General features: G+C 54.3%; 1 protein-coding gene across 1 annotated transcript; it reads left to right on the forward strand.

Moving 5' to 3' along the window:
* The first annotated feature begins 372 nt into the window (after nucleotides 1-372).
* On the forward strand, nucleotides 373-23841 carry NOD1 (nucleotide binding oligomerization domain containing 1). The gene is made up of 12 exons (XM_036247188.1): nucleotides 373-905; nucleotides 1006-1317; nucleotides 2325-2499; nucleotides 5017-6841; nucleotides 9659-9742; nucleotides 11295-11378; nucleotides 12464-12547; nucleotides 13549-13632; nucleotides 14430-14513; nucleotides 17409-17492; nucleotides 21075-21158; nucleotides 22702-23841. Exons 2-12 carry the CDS (start codon nucleotides 1114-1116, stop codon nucleotides 22772-22774), a joined length of 2865 nt encoding a protein of 954 aa, XP_036103081.1. The 5' UTR covers nucleotides 373-905; nucleotides 1006-1113; the 3' UTR covers nucleotides 22775-23841.
* The last annotated feature ends 1333 nt before the right edge of the window (nucleotides 23842-25174 follow it).

Consider the following 25174-nt stretch of genomic DNA (forward strand, 5'->3'; position numbering starts at 1 on the left):
TTATGGGTTATTGGGAGTCTCTGAATGTCTCAAATTCAAGTTCCCTGAGAGACAGGGGCTCTAATGACTTCTCCCTGCACCATAGACGGCTCCCTGGGGCCCGAGGAGCCTGGGAGAGCGATGGATGCCTTGGCTTCTTGGTTCATTTCTCGTCCCCTGTGCTCACCACATTGTCTCCCCTGCCTGATCGGAAACGCTCTGTGTGCTTCCATTTCCTGGTTTGTAAATCAACAGTACCAGTGACCTCTGCCACCTACGGCTGACCTAAGGATTAAATGATTAAAGATAAAATGAGGTTAGAATCACTGAGTATTTGCTGTATGCCAGCCTGGTCTAGGCACTTGGTGACTATTACCTGAGTCTGTACAGTAACCCTTGGAGATAGGAACTCTTATTGTGAGGAAACTGAGGCACCGAGAGGGTGGTTAACTGGCTAGTGAGTCCGCTGGCCCCAGAGACCAACCTAATCCTGTGTTATCCGGCCTCTCGCAGCAAGTGGAAAGCATTAGACCCATGCTGGGCCCCTGGAAGAGCCCTTGCTCGGTGTTAGCTCTGATCCTTCTACGCCCTGCTGGGATCCCCACGCGACACAGGGCTTGACGCTGGATCACAGGAGAAGGCTGCAGGAGACCGGGGTACCCTGGAGCCTGTCTAGCACCCCAGGCCCACCTGCCTCGGACCCAATGGTGACAGCATCTTGTCACGTGACTAGTGAAGGCTTTCAGATCGGCCTTGGTGGCTCAGGCAGGCAGGGCCTGGCCGTGAAAAGTGCCCCCATTTAGCACCATCTTTGATCCTCTGTTTGCTGAAACAGACAAACAGAAAGGTGTGTTTACCTCTGGCGCCCACAGCAGAAGCAGTTCAGTGAGGATGTTCTCCGTGATGCATCTCAGATCCTGTGTTAAGTAGGCTTCCCCTGCCCCGAAGAGACATATCCCAGGACCCGAGGGAGAGGGAGGGACCTCTTGGCCTTGACTTTGTTGGTGATTTCATTTGTCTCTTCAGGGGCCGCACTGGGAGGCAGGGGCCCTGGATCCCGATTGTCCTCTGCCAGGAAGACACACGCAGCCAGGATGAATCTGGGACAAGCCGTCGCTTGTTACTTTAACCACCATGGAGACGCCGGGCCACAGTGAGATGAACGCACTCCCATCGGGGCTCCTTTACTCCCACACTCAGTTGTTGAAGAGCAACCGTGAGCTTCTGGTCACTCACATCCGCAACACTCAGTGTCTGCTGGACAACTTGCTGCAGCATGACTACTTCTCGGCGGAGGACGTGGAGATCGTGGGCGCCTGCCCCACGCAGCCCGACAAGGTGCCGGCAACAGGGCTGGGCCTCGGCGGGGCGAGAGGCCTGGGGCCAGCGGGAACTTCTCCCAGTTGCCCTGCGTGGAGAGCCCTGGGGTTCAGTGCATCGGGCAGAACTTCCATTTCTAGAGCATACGGGCTGGGTGGTGGCCTGTCACACCAGTGCCTGGCAAGAGCAGCCCCTGCTCCTCCCCGGCTGTGCGCACGGCTCGGCGGTGGCCCGTTTCTAACTTCACTTTAAATTGGTGGGAGGGGAGAGGAAGCATAGGGCACTGCAGCGGTGTCCATCCGGGGCCTTTAACTGCTGGGCTGCGCGGGTTTGGGAATGACTCCTCCGAAGCGGGGTCCGCGGTAGAGAACTCCCCCGCTCCGCTGCGGGGAGTCTTAGCAGCCCTTCGTTTCCCTCTAGCTTTGTGTCGTCTTCTGAAAAATACAATTGGCACGACCCCAGACCTCTTGCTGCTTCGGAGAGTGGCAGACCTGTTTGGAATGAGGTCCTGCTGGGCTCAGAAGAGACCAGAAGGGTTTCTGGGGGAAATGCAGTAGCTCACTCTTGTCATCTCCCCCCTGCATTTTTAATAATACAAAAAGCCTTTTTAAAGGTATAACTTCCATGGGGGTCCGTTGTCCCCTCGCTGTGTGGCCCAGTGCCCAGCTCCTATGTCTAAGGGGTGACTTTGTCCCCTTCGCACTCATTCCTGGAGAGCAACCGTGTTCGTTTAAGAGTGAAAAGGAGACACGGGGACAATCCCAGAGGTGGGCGCAGCTCTGGTTGTGAGGCTGACCTCCTTTTGGGGCTCATGGAAGTGTCCTGGTTGCTTAGAGCCGTGTGGGTCTATTTCTAGCTAAGGCTCCCACTCCCCAGGTCCTAGGCCTTTGACGCAGAGCCTCGCGCTCTGGCTGGGTGGACGCTCAGGCCCTGGCTGTGGGAAGAGCTCGGGGCCCTGTTCAGCCTCCCGGTGGGAGCACACTCCTAGAGCCCGGCTCACGCCCTCATGCTTGTGCCACCACCAGGTCCGCAAAATTCTGGACCTGGTCCAGAGCAAGGGTGAGGAGGTGTCCGAGTTCCTCCTCCACGTGCTCCAGCAACTCGCGGATGCTTACGTGGACCTCAGGCCCTGGCTGTCGGAGATCGGCTTCTCCCCTTCCGAGCTCATTCAGAGCAAAGCTGTTGTCAACACTGACCCAGGTACGAGTCGGCCGTGGGTATGAAGACACCAAGCAGGCAGGGTCCTGGGGTTGGAAATGCTGTCGCGAGTAGGCTCAGGCCACGCGGGCTGGCGGGCCCGGGTGCTGTGTTCCTTGTGATAAGGAGAGCTGGTTCCTGTCACCCCAGTGCGGCCGGGGGACGGTCCCTGAGGCGGCCACCTGCAGCGGGTCTGCTGTGTGGAGGGGCCCGTGGAAGTGTGGGAGTAGCCTCCGTTCTGACCTTTTCTTCCTTCTGTCCTTCCTGTTCTGACACATGGAGTCATTCTCGTGGTCGCAGAAGTTCAAACTTGCTTTTTTTTTCCCCCCTTTTAAAAATCTTTCCAGATTTGATTCTAGGCAAAGTATGTGTCTGTCACCCCAACTTCCAGTGATTTCCGAAGCACCGTGGCACCGTTAGTTAGCGGACTGGCCCGACAGGTATTAATGTGCCAAGGCAGTGTGCAGTGTACCGGGCCCCCCGGGAGCCGATGCAGATATGGTTCTGCCCGGGGAGAGGGCAGTGGTAACTCGTCACACAGATGAGGACAGCAGCCGCTCCGGGTGTGGTCTGGGGCCCAGCGGGTCTCCACGCCTGTACTCTCTCCACTCTGAGGTAGTTGTTGGCAACATACCAGCACCAAAGTCCTGCGCTCTGATTTTTAAAGGATCCAGTCTGACCCTGAACACAGAAACAGAGAACAGTGCCCCAGAAGGTGTGTGCGTGGGGGAAGCCAGGCCAAGCAGCAGGGTCGGGGCAGGAGCCTCTTGCCCTCCCTGCTCTGGCGGACTGCCTTTGCTTCCTTCCCAGGAAAAGAGGGAGATATTCCCACGATGGATAGTTCTTTCCAAGGTCTCTCCACTGGCCTCTTGAGCCAGCTACTTTGTTAGCTTTTCAAGTATAATTCACTCTACAAGAAGGCAGATGTGAAAGATTACATATTATATGAATCCATTGATATGAAACGTCTAGAAAAGGCAAATTTATAGGGGCAGAAAACAGATGGCTAGCGGGTTGCCTCTGTCCAGGGCTGGGCACAGGCGTAGGCCGCAGATGGGCTGATGATGGAGATGTTCCAGAACTGGATTGTAGTGACATTTATGTAAACTTACTAAGTATCAGTGGCTGGTACACATCACCCGTTGTAAAATAGGTAAACTTTATGGTACGTAAATTATGCCTTAATAAAAACTGTAAAAAATGTAATTCACTTGGCAACTTTTTTTGTTTTAATCCTTACCCGAGGGCTTTTTCCCATCCGTCTTCAGATAGAGCGGGAGGGAGAGAGAGTGAAGCATCGATGTGAGTGGCTGCCACCCACATGACCCCAGCTGGTGCTGGGGACAAACTGCAACTGAGGTACGTGCCCTTAGTGGGAACTGAACCCAGGCCTCTCTGGTCCACAGGCCGACGCTCTAACTGCTGAGCCAAACCGGCCAGGGCTCACTTGGCAACTTTTAAGCAGACAACCAGGTTGGACTAGGTGGAGGGAAGGCTTGTAGATCAGTCTGGAAATGTGCACATGTGTCTGATGTCTGTTAATTAAATTAAACTTCAAAAACCATTTTAGAGGAATTTATGGGACACCTTTTACTTTTAAATTTTTATTGAATTTTGAGAGAGAAACATCGATTTGTTGCTCCACTTATTTAAGCATTCATTGGTTGTTTCTGGTATGTGCCCTGACCGGGGATCGAACCTGAAACCTTGGTGAACACCTTTTTGTCCGGGGAAGGACCACCTTCCCTCTGGGGTGAGCCTCACCTCAGAGCTCTCGCCTGCAGGCAGCCCGAGGCTCACCCTGGGGCACGTGCGTGAACATCAGCAAAGCCCTGGCCTCGGCTTGGGAGCAGGGTGGATGTGCCTTCGTAGTGTAAGAAGGCGGCTTTTGTCTTCATTTGCTCACTAGTGGTGATGTGGATGAGACGCAACTCTTCTGGAATCCGGACTGACATCCAGGGTTGTACTTTATCACCGGAAGTTTTGGCATTTGGTTTAGTGAGACTATGTGTTGTTCCCAGAGCACAGCAGGGTCAGGGCAGTTTTGGCCTCAGCAGGCAGCGTTTCAGTGGGGACTGGCTCCAGCTAGTTGAACTGGGGGTGGGGTGGGGCGGCAGGGTCATCTGGCCTGGCCTGGAGTGTGGGGGAGCTTCTGTTTTCAGCTGGAATTCAGTGACCACTGTGCAGAGGCACAGGGAGCCTGGCTCAGACACTGACCCCAGCTGAAGCTCGTCACCCCCTGGCTGGCTAAATCTGAGGTCAAGCAGAGGTGTCAAGGCCTGAGGACCCGCAGATACTGGCTCTTGGAGAGTCTTCAGGGTTTGCAGTGGAGGTGTCCTTGCCCTTGGCCTCAGGGTCCAGGTGGTGGGTTAGTCTGTGTGCTTGTTTCTTCTCCTGCTACCTCCCTGGTTGATGCTATTTGGTCTCTGCTTCTCTCTCTCTCTCTCTCTGCCTCCACCTCTCCTGGGGTCCCTCACCTCCCGGGACGCCTGCGCCCCACCCACCCCACTCTCCCTCCAGTGAGCAGGTACATCCAGAAGCTGCGACACCAGCTGGGTCGCGACTCCAAGTTCATCCTGTGCTACTCAAAGAAGGAGGAGGTGCTGCTGGAGGACACGTACACGGACACCATCATGGAGCTGGTCAGCTTCAGCAACGAGAGCCTGGGCAACCTGGGCAGCCTGGCCTGCCTCCTGGACCACTCCACGGGCGTCCTCAACGAGCACGGCGAGACCATCTTCGTCTTCGGCGACGCCGGCGTGGGCAAGTCCATGCTGCTGCAGCGGCTGCAGAGCCTCTGGGCCGCTGGCCAGCTGGACCCAGAGCTCAAGTTCTGCTTCCACTTCCGCTGCCGCATGTTCAGCTGCTTCAAGGACAGCGACTCGCTGAGTCTGCAGGACCTGCTCTTCAAGCATTGCTGCTTCCCCGAGCAGGACCCCGAGGAGGTGTTCGCCTTCCTGCTGCGCTTCCCCCACACGGCCCTCTTCACCTTCGATGGCCTCGACGAGCTCCACTCGGACTTCGACCTGAGCCGCGTCCCGGACACCGCGTCGCCCTGGGAGTCCGCCCACCCCGTGGTCCTGCTGGCCAACCTGCTCAGCGGGATGCTGCTCAAGGGGGCCACCAAGCTGCTCACGGCCCGCCCGGGCATCGAGATCCCGCGCCAGCTCCTTCAGAAGAAGGTGCTTCTGCGGGGCTTCTCGCCCAGCCACCTGCGGGCCTACACCCGGAGGATGTTCCCGGACCGGGCCGTGCAGGGCCGCCTGGTGGACCAGCTGGAGGCCAGCCCCAGCCTCTGCAGCCTGTGTGCTGTGCCCCTCTTTTGCTGGATCATCTGCCGCTGCTTCCAGCACTTCCACAGCATCTTCGACAGCTCCCCGGAGATGCCCCGCTGCCCGGTGACCCTGACCGACGTCTTCCTGCTGGTCGTCGAGGTCCACCTGAACAGGACGCACCCCACCAGCCTGGTGCAGAGGAACACGCAGAGCCAGACAGAGACCTTCCGTGCCGGCCGGGGCGCCCTGCGCTCTCTGGGGCAGGTGGCCCACTGGGGCATGGAGAAGAACCTATTCGTCTTTGGCCAGGAGGAGGTGCAGGCCTCCGAGATACAGGAGGCTGACCTGCAGCTGGGCTTCCTGCGGGCCGTGTCCGAGCTGGGGCTCGGAGAGGACCAGCAGTCCTACGAGTTTTTCCACGTCACCCTCCAGGCCTTCTTCACTGCCTTCTTTCTCGTGGTGGACGACAAGGTGGGCACTCCGGAGCTGCTCAGGTTCTTCCAGGAGTGGGGACCCCCTGGGGACGCAGCGGCGGTGTCTTGTTCTCCCCGCTTCCTCCCTTTCCAGTGCCTGGGGGACAGTGGCCTGGCGGAGGAAGACCCCTTCAGGAACAAGGATCACTTTCAGTTCACCAACCTCTTCCTGTGCGGGCTGTTGTCCAAAGCCAGACAGAAGCTCCTGAGCCACCTGGTCCCCGCCGGGGCCCTGAGGAGAAAGCGCAAGGCCCTGTGGGCACACCTGTTTGCCAGCCTGCGGACCCACCTGAAGAACCTGCCCCGCGTTCAGTCCGGGGGCTTCAACCAGGTGCAGGCCATGCCCACCTTCGTCTGGATGCTGCGCTGCATCTACGAGACGCAGAGCGAGAAGGTGGGGCAGCTGGCGGCCAAGGGCATCTGCGCCAACTACCTCAAGCTGACCTACTGCAACGCCTACTCGGCCGACTGCAGCGCCCTGTCCTTCGTCCTGCACCACTTCCGCAAGCAGCTCGCCCTCGACCTGGACAACAACAACCTCAACGACTACGGCGTCCGGGAACTGCAGCCCTGCTTCAGCTGCCTCACCGTCGTCAGGTGAGGCCGCGGGCACTGCGCGTTGGCGGGCGGGGCGGGCCGGGCTGGGGGCACCGGACCAGCACTGTGGAGCAGCGGGTCCTCCTGGATTACACAGGGAATCACGGCCACAGGTTTTGGAAGGGCCAGACCTGCTCTCTCTCAGGTTGCAGAGAGCAAGGAGCAAAGCTGCGAAGGCAGGCTGACCTGCATCAGCCCAGCTGGTCTTACCCTCTGAGCCTGAGTGTCCCCACCTGGGAAAAGGAGGCGCCCATATCCTAGCAATCACAGTACACTTGACCTTTGAACAATGCAGGGTTTAGGGATGCTGACCCCCTGCAGTTGAAAGTCCACATATAACTTTTGACTCCCCAGCACAACTATAACATACAGCCAACCGTTGCCTGGAAGTCTTCCCAAGAACAGGAACAGTTGATCAGTACAGGGTGGGGCAAAAGGTTTACCATAGCGAGTGTGCAAAACAGTTCATTACAATCATTGCATTATTTTCCATAGAACAACTGTAAACCTACTTTTGCTCACCCCGTACATATTTTGTGTCCCATGTATTATATACTATTCTTACAATAAAGTAAGCGAGAGAAAAGAAAATGTTATTAAGAAAATCATAAGTTAGAGAAATACATGTATTTTATGCTTTCATGACATACCTTTTTCTTAATTTTTTAAATGTTTCTAGGCTATATGGTTTGTCTGTGTGTGTTTTTTTTTTTAATTTTCACAAATGTCCAAAAATTTTTTCAATACATTTATTAAAAACAATCCACAGCTCAAACCCCTGTTGTTCAAGGGTCAGCTGTAATAACAGCATTTATTGAGAATGGGTGAAGTCATTACAGATATTACCTGATTTAAGCCTCTTAACACACCCCAATAAATTCGATAACAATGAAAACAATAAATAAAATAAGTAAATTTAATGGAAACAAAACAATCCAGTAAAGTAGAAACTGTTATTGTCTTTATTTTGGCAAATGAGGAAGTGGAGGCACAAAGAAGTTACTAAGTTGCTTAAGGTCCCCAGCGGGGCCGTAGAGCCGGAATCACAAGGAACCTACCTTTTAGGACCCGTGTGAGGTGCGAGCCTGAGACAGCCCAGCCGGCAGCAACGCAGGCGCGTTTCCGCCGTGATCACAGCCAGCAGCCCTGAGCTGCCAGTAAGCCATCTTTTAAAACATTTTTTTTATTGTCGACTCGATTCGTTTCCTGTTTGATTATTTTAGAGAAAGGGAGGCCAGTCTGCTTTCTCCTATTAGCATTTCCTGTACACACCCTTGTAGATCTCCCTGGGGTTAGCTCTCCATTGCTTGGCCCCTGCGTTCCCGCAGGGCAGAAGGGCTTTGCGATTGTTGCTGGGTGTCTGCTACACCAGTGCCGGGTATAAACTGTGTGGGGACAGTGGGATGTAGGGGCCAGGCTGCCCTGGCCTGGCAGTTGGGAGGCCTTGAGTCTGTCCCTGCCTTCAGCCAGCAGCTGTCCGTCAGAGCCTCAGGCAGTCTTACATCCTGCCCCCTGTACCCCCTCCTCGGATGAAAACTCCACACCCCTCCGAGGAAGGGGGTGAGAAGAGACAAACCAAGAGCTTATGTGCATATATGCACAGTCAGTGGGCATAGACATCAGGCTGGGGAAAGCGGGAGGGGGCTGGGAGTGGGAAGAGGGGGTCAATGGGGAGAAAAAGGGGGACATCGGTAATACTTTCAACAATAAAAAATAGAAATAAATAAAATAAGAAAAGAAAATGAAAACTCCACACCAGTGTGGTGGTCCTGCCCCAGGCAGCTGCTCCCAGGTTTTTCTCAGGCCTGTACTGAAAAGGGAAAAGCAGGAGGAAATGGACCAGCCCAGGGAAGCAGTTCGAGCTCCCTGAGGGCATCAGGTAGGATTAATTTTGGCGGAGACAGAAAACTCAGAATATTGGTGGTGTAGATACTTGACAGGCCTATCTGTGTCTCCTGTAAAAGTCTAGAGGAGGGCAGTTCTGGGCAGCTGTGGCGCTTCCCGGACCCTCAGGGGCCCAGGCTCTTCTCTGCCGCCCTCACTACCTGCCTTCCACCTCTTGGCCCACGATGGCTGCTCAGGCTCCAGCCATTCAGTCAACACAGCCACCAGGAAGAGGGAAGGGCAAAGGAGGACACACCCCATTGTTTGAAGAAGCCTTCTCAGCTATTGCTACCGTGTCTTCTGCTTAAATTACATTGGGCAGAACCTGATCACATGTGCCCAGCTAAAAATCGGGGGATTATATTTCGAAGACAGCGTAGATATTGGGAGTGACTAGTAGCTTACACACGGTGCCCCAGCACCAAGGTGGGTACCATTGTGGGAGGGCCCCGAGTGTCTCACCTGGTCATTTGGATGAGGCCTAAAACTCAAGCTTCCACCCGTTCAGTCTTCTACTTGTTAAAAAGGTCAGACCCTTGTGGGCCCCGTTCGGCCCACGGCTTGTGATTGTAGATGAGGCTTTATCAGAACGCAGCACACACATCAGTTTACATGGGCTCCTTCTCACAGAGGCCGCCCACAAATGCAGGGTGTCCGAGGTGGCTGTCCTCACGTGTTCAAGGTCCTCTGCAGTCCTTGTGCTGGAATCAAGGCTATGCGGAGCCTCGCCGATGGGCTGCTTCTGGGTGGGTCTGTCGGCCCCTCGATGACCAGGCTCCCCAGGGGCCGTGTGGCCGACTGCTATGGCCATTCCCTCAGGGCCTTTATAGCTGGGAAAGCCCAGGACCTGCAGGCTTCGGGATCCTTGTGGGATGAAGGCTTCCTCTGGGTGAGCAGCTCCGATGCGTAACTTCCTCGGCTGTTTCGTTTCAGACTCAGCGTGAACCAGATCACTGACAGTGGGGTCAAGGTGCTGTATGAAGAGCTGACCAAGTACAAAATTCTGACGTATTTAGGGTACGTGTTTCTCAAGAATACTAGGCTAGCTATGGAGTAATAACGCAGTGCAGCAGGAAGGTGCCATGCACGGGAGGGATCAGGTGGCTGGGACGGAGGGCCGAGGGCCCAGGAAGAGTGCTGGACTGGGAACTAGGAGTCCTGGGTTCTGCTCTGGGTTCCGCCAGCAGCCCATTCTGAGCAGGCCAGGAAGTCCCGCTGGGCCTCAGCCTCCTCCCTGTATCACTGGGATCCTGACACAAAAGGCAAGTGGCTGGAGGATGCAGCGAGAGGCTGTCTTGGGATATGCTTTTTGAACATCAGAGCACTGTGTACGGATTAGACTTCACTGCTATGGGTCTATGATCCCTCGTCCAGACACAGATCCGAATCCAGTGTGCGTGCTGTGTCGTAGTGACATGACCAGTGGGGTCTAGGGCAGTACCCCATTTTTAAACACTTTAATATTTCTGCAGCAAGATGGATGAGTATTCAAGCCAGTTGGGATGAAGACCATGAATAGCTCCATGTCGGTTGCCAAAGGAGTGATGGAAAACTGGGTTTTCAGAGCCTGGGATTTTGGAGTTTGAGATAAGAGACTGTGGCCCGTCCAGCCAGCCCCTCAGCCACTGTTGACTCCGTACCCGGAGCCCGCTGGCCGGCTCCTCTGGGCCTCAGTTCCCTGAGTTGGGGCGCGGGACAGGGAGGCCCAGGCCACCTCTCAGCCCGGGAGTTCCGTCCGCCCCTGGCACCCTGGCATCCTGCGCAGTTCGCACTTTCAACTTCTTTGTGCCAATTGCCAAACTGGCATCAGGTGGCAAAATGACTAAAAGGTAGACGCTGAGGAGGTCCCAGTGCTCAGGAACTTCTACCCGTCAAGATGCTGATTGGTATCTTAATCTAAAAATACCCACCACCTGCCATTTCTCCAGCACTTACCTTGAGGGCTTGGAATGATCTCACCGGTCCTCACACAGCCCTGTCAGGGAGCTAGCATTCTTACCCCAGCATTACAGATGGAGAAACTGAGGCACAGAGATGTTCAGTAACTTGCCCTAGGCCATGAAGTGGGGAAATGGCAAAACAGCTTTGAACCCAGCCTACAAGACCCCAGAGCTCCAAACCCTGGTCCGCACATGCCCCTTCGTTCTTTCTCCCACACTTTGGACATCAGGCAGCGCATCCTCAGTTTTTATTTTTTAATTTTATTTATTTTAATTATTTTTGTTAATCCTCACCCAAGGATGTTTCCCCATTGAATTTTAGAGAGAGTGGAAGGGAGGGAGGGAGGGAGGGAGGGAGGGAGGGAGGGAGGGAGAGAAACATCGATGTGAGAGAGACACATTGATTGATTGCCTCCCACATGTCCCTGACCAGGGCCAGGGATTGAACCTGCCACCCAGGTACGTGCCCCCTTGACCAGGAATTGAACCCACAACCCTTTGGTCCGTGGGCTGACACTCTAACCACTGAGCCAAACCAGCCAGGGCATATCCTCAGTTTTTTACAAAGTGGGGGTCATTAAGATGACGTCAGGAGTCGTCCAGCTTTACGACTGTGCTTTCTCTCAAAGCTTATACAACAACCAGATCACTGACGTCGGAGCCAGGTACATCGCCAGGATGCTGGATGAATGCAAAAACCTCTCTCACCTTAAGTAAGTGGCGTGGGCGTGGCCGGCTCTTTAGTGGCCTCTCTTGGTCACCCTTCATTATTCAGACAAAGAATAAAGGTCACTATGAAGCGCTCTCTCCCTAAAGCCTCCTTCCGCTTGCCCAGGAACCTTACTGGTGAAGTTAGGAGACCTGAGTGTGGAAAGGGAGCTGGCCACATGCAGGGTTTATGACCTGTGGGCGAGGCTCAGAGTTTGGAGGGACCCCCTGCCATAGGCAGGGGAGAGCTTGGCATGTGAGCTCATTAATTGATGACAGGAAGAAAGGCCTTTTTGGAGGTCTATTTTCCCCCAAGGAAGTTACCCCTTAACTTAGTCCCTTCAGGCCTATAACAAAATACCACAAGCTAGGTTGCTTAAAACACCCAAAATGTATTTCTTACAGTTCTGGAAGCTGGGGCGTCCAAGATCAAGGTGTTGGCAGGTTAGGTGTCTGCTGAAGGCCTGATGCTTGGCCCATAGATGGGCCCGGCTGTGTTCTCACCTGGTGGAAAGGGGGAAGAGGAGCTCTCGGGGCCTCTTTTATAAGCCACTAACCCCATTCCTGAGGGCTCCACCCTCATGACCTAATCACCTCCCAAAGGCCCTGCCTCCTGACCGTCACCATGGGGATTAGCGTTTTGGAATATGGATTTGGGGGAGGTCACAAACATTCAGACCATAGCACCCATCTAGTTGCAAGGAAGAGCTTGCCTTTCCAAGGGTGACAGAGCACCAGGCTTGGCGGGGCCCCTGGTGCTGCCCTGGGGGTGGGAACAGTCACGCTGACCATTTGCAGCTGAAGCAGGAACCTCCCTGGTTTGCTGATGGAAAAGAGAGGTGCTCCAAACGTCATTAAAAGAACCCCCAGGAAAGCTCGGGTCCGAGTTTCTGCAGACTGGTACCATCTCCTGGAGAGGAACCCTGGCTGGCTTTCCCCTGGGCTCCGGGTCCTTCCCTGAGGGCACAGCTGCTGTGGGGGTCAGGAGAAAGGCCACACCCTCCAAGAGGGACCAGAGGGCTCTGTGCTGGGCTGAGGGTGGCTGAGCCCCTCACAGCGGGGGCTGACGCATGCACCACTCTCTCTGCAGACTGGGAAAAAACAAAATAACAAGCGAGGGAGGAAAGTGTCACGCCCTGGCTGTGAAGAACAGCAAATCCATCTTTGAGATTGGGTGAGTACAGACAGTTGCACACTCGTGTGCATGACAACCTGTTCTGTGTCCATGAGCACCTGCTGGTCTTCTTGTACATAAATATACCAGTGGGACAACGGACAAGCTGGGGGGCAGGCACAGAGAGCTTTCATCGCCGTGGCCCTAGTGGACCCCATCCGGGTCCACTGCCACACTGCTTGCATGGACTGTTATTAATTCATGCAGAAATCAGTATTATTACCTCCAGCAAATGGAGGGAGCTGTTCTAGCCCTGTGTGGTGAGTTTCCACAGACAGATGCTCTTCACTTTAAAAATATTACATATTCACCCTGGCCGGTTTGGCTCAGCGGTTGGAGCGTCGGCCCACAGGCCAGGCTCGGTGCTGAGGGCTCTGCACGTCCGCTCGCTCCGTCCTCCCAGCCGCTGGCCGGGGAGACGCTCTTATCCCCGTGTGGACAAGGGCACCAGACCCGAGGAACCACACGATCTGCCCAGATGCCTGCACGGAGGCGGCCAGAGCCGGGAGGTGGGGTCCTGCTCGGAGTCCAGCATCTGACCTCGCAGACCGTTCCTCTCAGGGTCCCTGCTCTAGGGGGAGCATACGGCTTTGTCATTGCAACTCCCCCAAAACTGCAAGAAGCCACACGCATGCTGCAGGACCGTCCTCTTTACCTAGAGGGGTCACCGCTGCGCAGGCTCGGAACGTGCCCCCGGGTCCTCGCTGCACTGGAGCCTGACTGGTCTTGAAGAGTCTGGGCCCTGCACAGAGCCGACTGGGTGCTGGGCCGGCTCCTCCGCGGGCCTGGCCCCTAGGCTGCAGGTTGTGCGGTGGCACGTCGGGGCCTGACAGCCCTCCGAAAGCTCCCGGGGAGACGGGCTCTTCTCGAGGCTTCTGCTGCTCTTCCCCCCGCCTCCCCTGGAGCCCGGAGCCAGGCACAGCCCCAGGGACGCAGCAGAACACCTGCCCGCGGAGCGCCAGCAGCAGGCTCCCCTCTCACTGTCCTGCCTCTGCCCTCAGGATGTGGGGCAATGAGATCGGGGACGAAGGAGCCAAGGCCTTCGCGGAGGCTCTGCGGGACCACCCCAGCCTGACCAACCTGAGGTGACTGCTGCCCCCTGACACCCATGTCCCCGGGGCCCACCTGGCCACTCCGTGTGCCTCTTGGTTTGCCAGGGGGGGAGCCAAGGGGAGGAGGGCGGTTGGCTTTCCTAAGGAGAGAGGTATTTGTGTGTGTTCATTGACACAAGGAGGCAGACAGTCAAGTACATTGCTGAGTGACACAGGTACACTCCACCACCACCACCACCCAGGTCAAGACAGGGCATTGCCAGCCCCTTGGCCATCTCCCCGGGCGCTTCAGGGGTGGGGAGGAATTCTTCTCAAGTCCAGATAAACCTAAAGGGGCACTCGGCAGCGGATCCCTGCCCCTTCTCCATTCTCAGGACAGGCTGGGACAGAGAGGACCCTTTGTGTCTGTACACAGACATGCTCCTCTGGCCGAACCCAGGGCCTGGGTGTCCCCTCCCACTCGTGTCCTTCCTGCCACTGGAGGAGCATCTGAGATGGTGGGGCGATGGCGGAGTCCTTTAGGAGAACAGAGGAAACTTCTGCAGCTCCCGACGGCGCCTGGGGAAGGTCAGCGCCCTGACACAGCTGGCCAGGGCGCGTCCGCCTCCAGCCTGCCAAGCGACCGTTCTCACCCATGTCCGGCGTTCCCATTGGCCTGTCCTGATGAGTCTTGCACTTGACCTCGTGCTCTGAGCTCTGAGCAGCCAGGCCCGGCGGCTCCTGCCTCCAGTCAGTCCTGTAGCCGGAGTCTCCCAGCTGTTGCAGTTGCTGAAGCCAAAGCCTCATGTAATAACCCTGCCCACCTCTACCCCATGTGTCTTCCTTCCTAGTCTTGCTTTCAACGGCATTTCTACAGAAGGAGGAAAGAGCCTGGCCCAGGCCCTGCAGCAGAACGCGTCTCTGAGGATATTCTGGTAACTAGCAGTCGTTTGGAAAGGTTGTGTCTCGGGGTTTATTCCAAAGACTGTGCCCTGAAAAGCTGCCTCTCAGTGGGAGGGCTCTGGGCCTTTCCTCAAGGTTAGAATCTCCTGCCAGAGAAGAAAAGAGCCATTTCCAGAGGCACAGCAGGCCCAGTAGAGGCCTTAGCCCTTTGCCAGCCCGGGCCTCAGGGAGCCGCAGGCTGGCCCTTCCGCCGGCCAGGAGCAGCCTCGGATATGCCTCCCAGAGTCCAAGGTCGTGCACTTGGCTCAAGATCGCCCTTCCTCCTCGTAAATGGCCTTCCTCCCCTGCAGCCTCCTCCTTCCCTGGAGCCACACCAGGGTCTGGCTTCATGTCCCGCTCCCCTGTCACCTGTCACCTGTCATAGGGGCACCCACAGTCCGCGTGCCCCACTGCATGCTAGGGGCGCTAATTAAGTGTATGTTGCCTTCTGATAGTGCTCTTTGTGCCTTTCTCATCGTTATTGGATTTTATTGATTTGTGTCTTTTAAAAATGTTATTTTCATTGTGGAGAGTATTACAGATGTCCCCCCTTTCCCCCCATTGACCCTCTCCACCGTCCCCACCCAGGCCTTCGCTGCACTTTTGTCTGTGTCCATTGGTTATACGTGCATCTTATTTACTTGCCTGCATCAGACACTGCTGACAGGTAAGGAAAATGTGCTCCACGTCTGCGTCCTCTTGAGGCTCAGGGCTCATAGGAGACCGGCTACATTAGTCATGAAAATGTCATCATTAGGAGAGTTCCCCTGTTAGGCCTTCTGGCCAGAAAATGCATTTTTAATTCTTTTACCCTCAAAATGTATTTTTAAATTTTTGAAAAGTAATATGTGCTTTTTTGAAAAAAGTGTAAGACCGAAGTCTGAAAAGTAGGAAGTGAAAATACCTCCTCCCTTGTGCTTTCTAAATAGAACCGTTTTCTTCCAGCCTTTGTATGTTCTAACCTGATAGCATCTGAATGTGTGTATAGTAAAAAAAAGTGTATATATATACGTGTGTGTGTTCCCTTTCTTACAAAACAGAACAGCATTTTGCAAGTGGCTTTAAAATTTTTTAACCATATATCATCCATATTTTACATGTCCTTTTATATCAGGGTTTCTCAGCTTCAACACTGTTGACATTTTGACCCAAATAATTTGTTTTTAATCCTCACCAAGGATATTTTTCTATTTATCTTCAGATAGTGAGAGGGAGGGAGGGAGGAACACTGACATGAGAGAGACACATCAACTGGTTGCCTCCCGCATGACCCCAACCAGGGCCAGGGACGAACCGCAACCGAGGTACGTGCCCTTGACTGGGATCGAACCTGCAACTCACTGGTCCGTGGGCCAATGCTCTAACCACTGAGCAACTGGCCAGGGCGATCCAAATAATTTTTGTTGTGAGGGGCTGTCCTGTGCATTGAGTGACGCTCAAAAGAATCTCTGGCCTCTCCCGTTACAGAACATTGCCAACCCCCCATTGTGACCATCAAAAATGTCTCCAGACATTGGCAAATGCCCCCTGGAGGTTTGAGAACCACTGTTCCACATGCATAATAACGTCAGACCCAGCGCTTCTTGAGTACTGACCACACCAGGCATTATCCTCAGCCTTTACATGTATTAACTCACCCTCACAACCACCCCACAAGCTCTGTACTATTACTCTCTGTATGTACCCATGAGAAAACTCACGCCTCGAAGGTGAACCTCCCACCCGAGGTTGCCCTATTAGTAGGTGCTATACACCCAGCTTGTCTGGCTCCCAGCACTCTAAACACTGTACCCCTGCCTCCATCTCTATACGATGTCATTCTCTAAGGGTGGCACAATGTACCAAGGAATGGACAGTCACAGTTTTTTTGCCAGTTGCGTGTATTGATAGATACTTGAATTTGTGCACATTTATATTATGGCCAATAATACTGCAGTCGATACTGTGTGTATAGATCTTTGCACACTACAATTTCTAGAAATTGAATCGTTGGCTCACAGTGTAACACATTTAAAATTTGGATGCAGCTCTGGCCATTTTGCTCAGTGGTTAGAGCATTGGCCTGTGGACCAGTGAGTTGTGGGTTCGATTCCATACCTCAGTTGTGGCTCGTCCTGGTCAGAGTTATGCAGCAGGCAACCAGTTGATGTGTTCCTCTCACATCGATGTGTGTCTCTCTCCCCCTCCCACTCTATCTGAAGATAAATAGGAAAATATCCTCAGGTGATGATTAAAAAATAAAATAATAAAATAAAATTTGGATAGACACTACCAGATCATCCTTCAAGGAATGGTTTTCTAAGCTCTTTCTATCCCATTCTTCTTCCTCATTTATGGTTTCATCGCCTGGCAGGGCAGGGTCCAATCCCATTACGTCGCGGAGCTTCCAGCCTTCGTGGCTTTATCCAGACCACTGCTGGTTTTGAGGACAATTGAGAGGCTTCCTGAACTTTCAGTCACTGGAACTGGGTCCTTCGCAAAGCACTAGGTGCATGTCAGTGTGCTTGGTGGCAGCTTTTCTAGATCTTCCTGCGCCTGGCTTCCGTGCCATGCTACCCGTGGTGTTCCAGAACTCTTGGGGGCTGGAGGTGACCTGAGAAGCAGGCATTTGGCCTGCCATTTTCTGGGGGCTCCTGTCTGAGATCTGAAGGCTCAGCAAGGATGGAGAGGGAGTGTGGGTGCCGCTGAAGTTAGAGTTTAGGTGTAGAATTTGCCCGAGAAATGAGTCACCATGTATCGTCTGTGGGGCTTGGAGCCTGGCTGCTCGCACGCTCTCAGCGAGCGACTGGCGTGAGCCGGGCACACCTGGGCTGAGACCCCGCTCTGAGAACTCACCCAAACGCATGTGCCTGGGGGCCCTCCGAGTCAACGCCTCCTTTCCTTTCTAGGCTCACCAAAAATGAACTCGACGACGAAGTGGCGGAGAGCTTGGCAGAGATGTTGAAAGTCAACCAGACGTTGAAACATTTATGGTAACTCAGAGAACCCTGGAATTTCAGACTGTGCCACTTTTTAAAAATTTTGATTTAAAATGCCATACAACTCACCCTTTTAAAGTGTACAACTCCGTCACTTTTAGTATATTCACGAGGTTCTGCGATCATCACCACTATCTAATTCTAGAACAGTTTTATCTGCTCCCCTCCCCCTCCCCCAACACCTGTATGCATTAAACAGGCCTCTCCTCCCCAGTCCCAGACTACTCTGCTCTCAGTGCCTGTGGAATCGCCTGTTCTGGGCATTTCACAGACATGGAGTCAAACAGTACGTGACCTTTCATTTGTGTTCTTTCATTGGTGTAAGTTTTCACGGTTCATCTGCATCAGAGCATGTATCAACTATACTCCACTGCCTTTTTAGGGATGCATGATGTTCCGCTGTGTGGTACTCCACACTTTGTAAGCCCAGTCATAAGTTGGTGGCCATTTGAGTTGCTTTTCCTCCTTGACTATTATGAATAACGCTGCTGAGAACACTGATGTACATGCGTCTGTGTGAACATACATTTTACTTTCTCTTGGGTGTATACTTAGGAATAGAGTCGCTGGGTCATGTGGTCACTCTGTTAACGTTTGAGGACTTGCCAGCTGTCTTTCAAAGCATTGCTCGACTTTACATTCCCGCCAGTAATGTATGAGGGTGCCCATTTCTCCAAATTCTCTCCAACACTTGGATTGTCTGTCTTTTTTAATCTTGCCATCCTAGTGGGTGTGCAGTGGTATCTCATTGTGGTTTTGATGTGCGTTTTCCTGATGTCTAACAGTTTTGGGCATCTTTTCATGTTGCTGTTGGCTATTTTCTTTGGAGAAATGTCTCTACAGCCTTTGCCTATTTTTAAATGTGGTTATTTTCTTTCTTCTTCTTTTTTTTAAAATCACTGAGTTGTTAAAGTTTTTTATATATGCTGGGCACCAGACTTTTATTACATAGACGATTTGCAAATATTTCCTCTCCGTGGGTTTTTTTTTACTGTCTTCTTTAAGTTTTAGTGGAAGCTGGATGTGAGATTACTTTATTCCTGCATCTTCTCAGTTGTTTCTCCTTTGTATTTGCCCATTTCCTTTCCTACTTGGTGAGATTGGGTTTTACACCTGAGGATCTTTTTGTGGCTCTGTCCAGCTTTAGCCTAGTGATAACCACGGAGCGGGGGCACCCACATGCACCGCGGCTGTCTCCCACCGCACTCCTCCCGTGGCGACGGCACAGTCTTCCTGCAAACCTGGGCTACGCTGTCAACGTGCCGCCGTCGTCATCTCGCACAAGCTGCACTTCATCATCCTTTCGGACGGGCGTGGATCGAACACTGTGCTTCTGTCTCCGCTCTTTGGGGAGAGGAGGGACAGAGTCTTCCTGTGAATGCAGGAAGGTGGCTTGAAATGCCTTTGCCGGTTCTTGCTTGGGTCGGGAGGCACAAAGGGACTGAACTTCACTCTTTCCGCTGGCTCTTCGGCCATGGCCGGAAGGGAAGAGGCCACACGTGGCTTTCACTTTCTTGACAGCGACTGTTGAAGCACAGACGTTTGTCATTTTGAGGAAGTCCCGTAGATCTGTTTTTCCCTTTGGCTGCTATGCTTTAGGTATCTTACTAAGAAGTCATTTCCTTTAAGTGCTACAGTGTTGCTCTTTCGTTCTGGTCTCTGATCCATCTGGAGTGAATTTCTGTGTATGGAATGAGGTGGTGCCGGCACCGCTTATCGAAAGGCCTTCCCCTTTCAAATGGCCCTGGCACTTTTGCCAAAAATCAGTCAACCAGACATGTGTGTTTTTTTGGATTTATTCTAGTCCCTTGCATCTGTTTATCCTTATGCCAGCAACACCCTGTCCTGATGGCTGTAACTTTGTAGTAAGTGTCGAAGTCAGGAAGTGTGAGTCTTCCAGCTCTCTCTGCTCTTCATTCCAAGGCTGTTTTGGCTGCCTCGGGTCCCCTGCATTTCCAGATGCATTTTAGATCACCGTCTCAATTTCTGTAAAAACATCCCGACTGTGCCACTTTTACTTTCTATGTGTCTGGTTGTTGTTTTTCTTTCTTTCCTGGCCTGAAGATGTTCTTTTCTGCCCTTCTCCGGGCGCCAGGCCGGCCCCGCCAGGGAGAACAGGGCCACCAGGACCGAGAGTGGGTCTGGGCCGCCCCGCCAGGTTCCGCCACGGAGGCGCGTGAAGGCAGCCCCAGGGGCAGCCGTGCCCGAACACTCTGGGCTTCTCAGCTCCGAAACTCCGGCCTCTTGCCAAGTCTGGGCTGGAGGCAGCTCGCCCTGTCCCCAGTGGGCCAGGGGTGGCAGCCATGGCGGAAATGACTAGAGAACAGCAGAATTTAACTGAATGCAGAACTCTGTGCCCACTTCCAGGTCCTCTTTCTGCTCCTTTGGCAAAAGTGTCAGGTTACACTGTGGTCATGCTTACGAGAAGGTCATCACCTCTGCCACTGAGCCCGGGGCCCCAGCCTTTGGGGGACATGGCTGGGAACACTGGGTCCCAGCTGCAGCACTGTCACCACCGTCCTGTGTACTTGGGCAGTGATGGTGACCAGAGCTCCCTTCCACTGGACACTGGCACAGACTGTGAGAACACTGCTTCAGACACATCGTCCCATTGAAACCTCACACACCGCGAGAGGGAAGTTTCCTCATAGTTATCCCCATTTTACAGATCAGGCAACTGAGGCACAAGTAGCTGAGAAGTGCGGAGTGTGTATGAGGGAAGCTTTTAAGCACAGTGGTCTACTGCCTCTTTAAGGGGTTGGCTCCTTCACACTGAGGCCCTCATCTTGCTGGGAGGGCTGGCTTCTTGGGTCAGGGCCCAGGACTTGTACGGGTCAGTAGCAGCCTCGTGTAGGGACAGCCAGGAGTGAGGACTGAGCCTGTGATGAAGAGCAGACACTTCACTGCCTCAGGGCTGCGCTGATTCCCTGGTGGGGCCGGAAGCAGAGCTGCCCGGGGGGCATTGCAGGATTGCGGGCTTCCCAAGACCTTTGTTTCCTTTGGATCACTGCTCCCCAACAAAGTGGGGTTACTCTTACAGGCCATGACCACTGCTTTCCCACCGGGACCAGGCGCAGTGTCTCCTCTCCTTCTCCGATGCTGGGGAGGACATGTCCCATCTCAGAAGCCTTTGTTTCCGCAAAGAACAGAATGGCCAGCTGGTAGCTACTTAGCTTTGAAAATGGCCTTTCCTATCCCTGACCCCTGGGAGGAGACTGTGCCTGTTCCCTGGCGTGTTTCTCAGCATTTGTTGTGGTCTCCAAACGTTTCTGATTGGGCTCCTCTGCGGTGGAAAATGTCAGGCGCACACACATCTGCATGTCCACGCAATGAATCATCTCCATATGAACACAGATATATTATGCCCACTATAAAGCAATTAAACATTTTAAAGGCCGTCCTTTATTCTGGTGGATTGGATCTAGACAGTCTTTGCCAGATTAAGTCACGTGGACTCAGTTCTTCCCCCGACCCTGTCTGTCTCTTACCCCACCATTCATTAGATTACCCCCGAATTAGGGAGCAGATTTAATCCATTACTATGTTTTCTATACAAAAGGTGTGTTGTTCTTTCAGGCTTATCCAGAACCGGATCACAGCCAGGGGGGTCTCCCGGCTGGCGGACGCACTCCAGAGGAACACTGGCATCATGGAGATCTGGTAAGACCAGCCCGCTACTGTGATGATGGCAGTGGTTGTGTGCTCAGTGCCACTGGCTGTGTGCCCGCTACAATGGAGGCCGATGCCCATCTACTCCCAGCCACCTCGCACCCGTGATCCCTTCCCTAGAGCTAATCCATTTCCTGCTGATTGTGTTGTTGGTTACCACACTCCATTATAACAGCTTCCCGTGAGGCTGTTTCCTCCAGGCTCTGAGCTCCTGGGGGGCAGGGCCTGTGTCCCCGTCACGTCACGCTGTCCCCAGGGACTAGTGCTGCATCTTCATTTGTTGAATAACCAAGTGCCAGGCCCTGTGCTGGGACCGAAAATCCAGCAGTGAACAAAATGGACCTGCCCTCTGGGTTGACCATCTAGTGAGGGTGACACGTAGTAAAAAACATCATTCGAAGTAACTGTTTAATGACAATCCCTGTAAGTGCCATAAAGGGGAAAGCCGAGAAGGGCACCGAATACAGGGGAGGTTTCAGGGAAGGTCTCCCTAAGGATGTGGCACTGAAACTAAGCCATGACAGGTGACTTGGAGTCAGTCCGCTGAAGTGGGGGCGTGTCCCAGGCAGGGGACCAGCACATGCAGAAGCTCAGGTCAAGAAGCTGGGGGCCCTGGGGCTCAGGCGGTGTGGAAGAGGGGACAACAGGAGGCGGAGGGTATGGGGAAACTTGACCATAAGAGGTGTGCGTGTCATGCTGCAGAGATTGGTATTTATCCTAAAAGCAATGCAAAGTCATTGAAGGGTTTGAAGCAAAGACAGGTGTGATCAGATTTGCATTGTGAAAAGACTACTCGACTCCTCTAGGAAAAGGGCTTTGAGGAGGCAGGTGTACAGGTCAAGGGACCAGTCAGGACACTGCGGTGATCCAGAGAAGACAGGGAGGTGCTCAGACCAGGATCGTGGTGGCAGAGATGCAGGGGTTCCAGGGAGGCATTCTACGGATGTCTAGGGAATAGAGTAGAATTTGGTGACGGAACAGGACGGCGAGGAGGAAGGGGCAAGGCTGACTCCAGATTCCTGACACGCGGGACTGGGGGAAGAGCGGTACAATTCCCCGCGGTGGGGAACCCGGGAGACGCCAGTGGTGAAGCCTACTGGGAAGTGGCCCCACAGTGGAGCGGTCTGGGCTGCAGGGCGACGTATGAACGAGGCCTCGGGGAGAGGGCCGGGCCCAAGCTGGGAGGAAATTCATTATTTAGAGGTCACGTGAAAATATGGGCTAGGAGGCTGAGATGGAGCAGCCGGGTACATGAGGAAAACCAGAGGGCACAACATCAAGCCCAGGGAAGGTGGTTTCCAGAAAGACAAGGTCTGAAAAATGTCATTAAATTCAAGTTCATCGACGCTGTTGGGACATTAGGGAGACCCAGTTCACAGGGTGACGGAGGCTGGAGAGGATCAATATTACTATCAAACATTTGACTGCAGTACGTCTCTTCATTTCAGGGTGGTGGGAAGCACAGGGCTGTTAGGGACACACGGAGTGGACGACAGTCCCTAACGTTTTACTTGTTTTCTTTGTTCTCCAACAGCCTAAATGGAAACTTGATAAACCCTGAGGAGGCCAAAGGCTTTGAAGATGAGAAGCGGCTTGTGTGTTTCTGAGGATGCATTCCTGTCCGTGGGTCTTGGCCATTCTGTGGGTCACCTCGTCTTAGATGTCATCTAGAAGGGGCTTTGCGGAGACAGGACGGCCGGAAGCCCTCGGCCTTCATACAGACGCCTGATGGGCACACTCCCTGCACGGCTGTTGCAGTTTTGCAGAGAAAGAAGGGAAGGCGTGAGCCATTTTGGTTACTGGATATATAGGAGGAAGAGGTTAATGCGTCCACGGTCATTTTCACCTGAAACGAGAGGACGACTTTGAGCCCATGCGCATGCCTGCCCCGACCGCCAGGGGGCGTAGGCTGCCCTGCTGTCTTCCTCGACCTGCAGGACACGTGCGCAGCCGGTGGGTTTCCTGGAGAAAAGGTGTTCACGAACTCGTGTTTTGCCCGAAATCTTTTCCTCAGACCCGCCCCACGCATTGCTGCTATTCCCACCTCGCGGCGGAAGGCACTGAGCTGTGTACAGTGTGGGGGTGGGTCCAAGGAGAGGACTCCCCACAGGCTTTTGCTTTAGTCCTGGGGTCTCACTGCCAACCAAGGCCACTGGCTGTGCTCTTAGCCGGACTGAGAAAGGGCGATGCCTTCAGAAGCCGTGTGCGCACCTCGGGCTCCCGCACCGATGGGCCGGCCTCCCCCGGACCTGGCCCCGGACCCTGGCCCACGGGCGGGCAGGCTGCTGGCCGGGAAGTCACCGCGCCCTCCAGCAGGCACGAGGCGTGGCCTGAGCTCCTGCCATCCGCACAGAAGCTCCCCTGCCCCCGGGAAGGCTCCTCCTGCCCGAGTAGCTGTGAGGGCGCCCGAGTAGCTGTGAGGGCGCCGAGTTGGAGCTGCTGAGGGCCCGTGAGCAGAGCACGCGAGACCCCGCCCACCACGGCGGGCGCACGGCGGATGCTACGTGGGAGGGTGGCGCTCGGACCAGATCACTTGTCTTCTGCACACCCGCAGTTTCTAGCTGCCCGAGCCTGGGACGGGTCGAGGGGCCTGGATCTGGGAAGCATGCAGGTTCCTGGTCCCTGTGCCCACGCCCTTCAGCGCGCCCTGGGCGGGTCCTGATGGAGGAGGGTCAGAGGTGACATCGTTTTGGCCCTTCGTAGGGCTCTCCATCTACCAAGCCCCCACCCCCCCCCAAAAAAAAAGTCAAGGAAGCAACTGAGGCCTTTCCATCTGCACCGGATCCAAACAGGTGCTTCCCAGGGGCGATGACTTGGGGCCGCGTGGCTGGGCTCGGACGCCTGGCAGGAGCCGGATCTCGCGGCCCTCCCCACGGTGCCGTGGGAGGTCCTGGCAGTCCGGGTCCCATGTCCACTACCTTCCTCAGCCGTTCGGCCGAGTGGAGGACCCAGGTGGCCGGTCGCCCACGGTGGCAAGAGGCACCAGCAGAGCTGATCCTCGTGGAGCGTGCGAGGGGAAGGGCCGAGGAGACCCCGACAGTACCTTGCGTTCTCGGAGGGGCAGCCTGCTCGGTACAGCACCCTGTTCGGAAGGGTGCAGTTCTAGAAGTGACCCTGAAAGTTCTGGGGGAAATCTTGTACATTCAGCCGCGTGGGGGCCGTTCCCATAAAGCACTGCTCTAGTGCCCCCCGCCCATCTGCACATTCGCCTGGCAGCCATCCGAGGCACAGCGCTGCCCTACGAGAGAATCTGGGCCGCGAATATGCCCAGAAAGCACCGAGGAGCCGGCGGAAGCTGAAGGTCAAGGGTGCTGGCCGCCGCCTCCTGAGTCAAACACCGCATTTCTCAGCGGGCGGATCCGTATTTGATTAAACCACTAACTAAACTTCTGAGAGTCTAAAATGTTCTCAGAAACGACCACCGATGACTGCTTTGAGAGACTCAAAATGTGTGTGGCGCTGCCTTAAATTCTGTTTAGAAATACGTTGTTCTTCTGGATGGTGAATGATAGATTTTTCTATTTCTCTTATAAAAGTGAAATCGGGCGCCTGATTTGCTGGGAAGTTTCTCCACTCCTCATAGGTGAGCTGCTGGGCAGAGGTGGGGACTTTTCCGAGCAAGACAAGGACCACTGAAAATTCAAAACAAAACAAACACCAATTCCACAAACGTGAGGTGTAACTGTTTCACAGGACCTCTCGGTTGATTCTGGGAAAGAAACCGCAGCTCCCACATCCAGACCTGCATTTCTGGCATGTTCACGCTGACTGTGGACTTACGAGCCAGGCCGAGTCGCCGGGCGGCTTTGGGCTAGGTTCTAAAACTGCCGGAATGTCCATTTCCTCCTGGAGAAATGGGCATGGAGAGCAGGGACTCCCGGGTGGTTGAGGATGAAGTGAGCTGATGCCACGCAGTCAGCTCAGGGCCCAGTGCAGGGTCACTGCCTGGTGTGTGCTGGTTTTCATCAAACCCAAGTTTCTCCTTTCTGCTCACAGTGGAAACCCCA

The sequence above is a fragment of the Molossus molossus genome, unplaced genomic scaffold (genome assembly GCF_014108415.1).
Source record: "Molossus molossus isolate mMolMol1 unplaced genomic scaffold, mMolMol1.p scaffold_m16_p_7, whole genome shotgun sequence".
NCBI classification, from domain to species: Eukaryota; Metazoa; Chordata; class Mammalia; order Chiroptera; family Molossidae; genus Molossus; species Molossus molossus.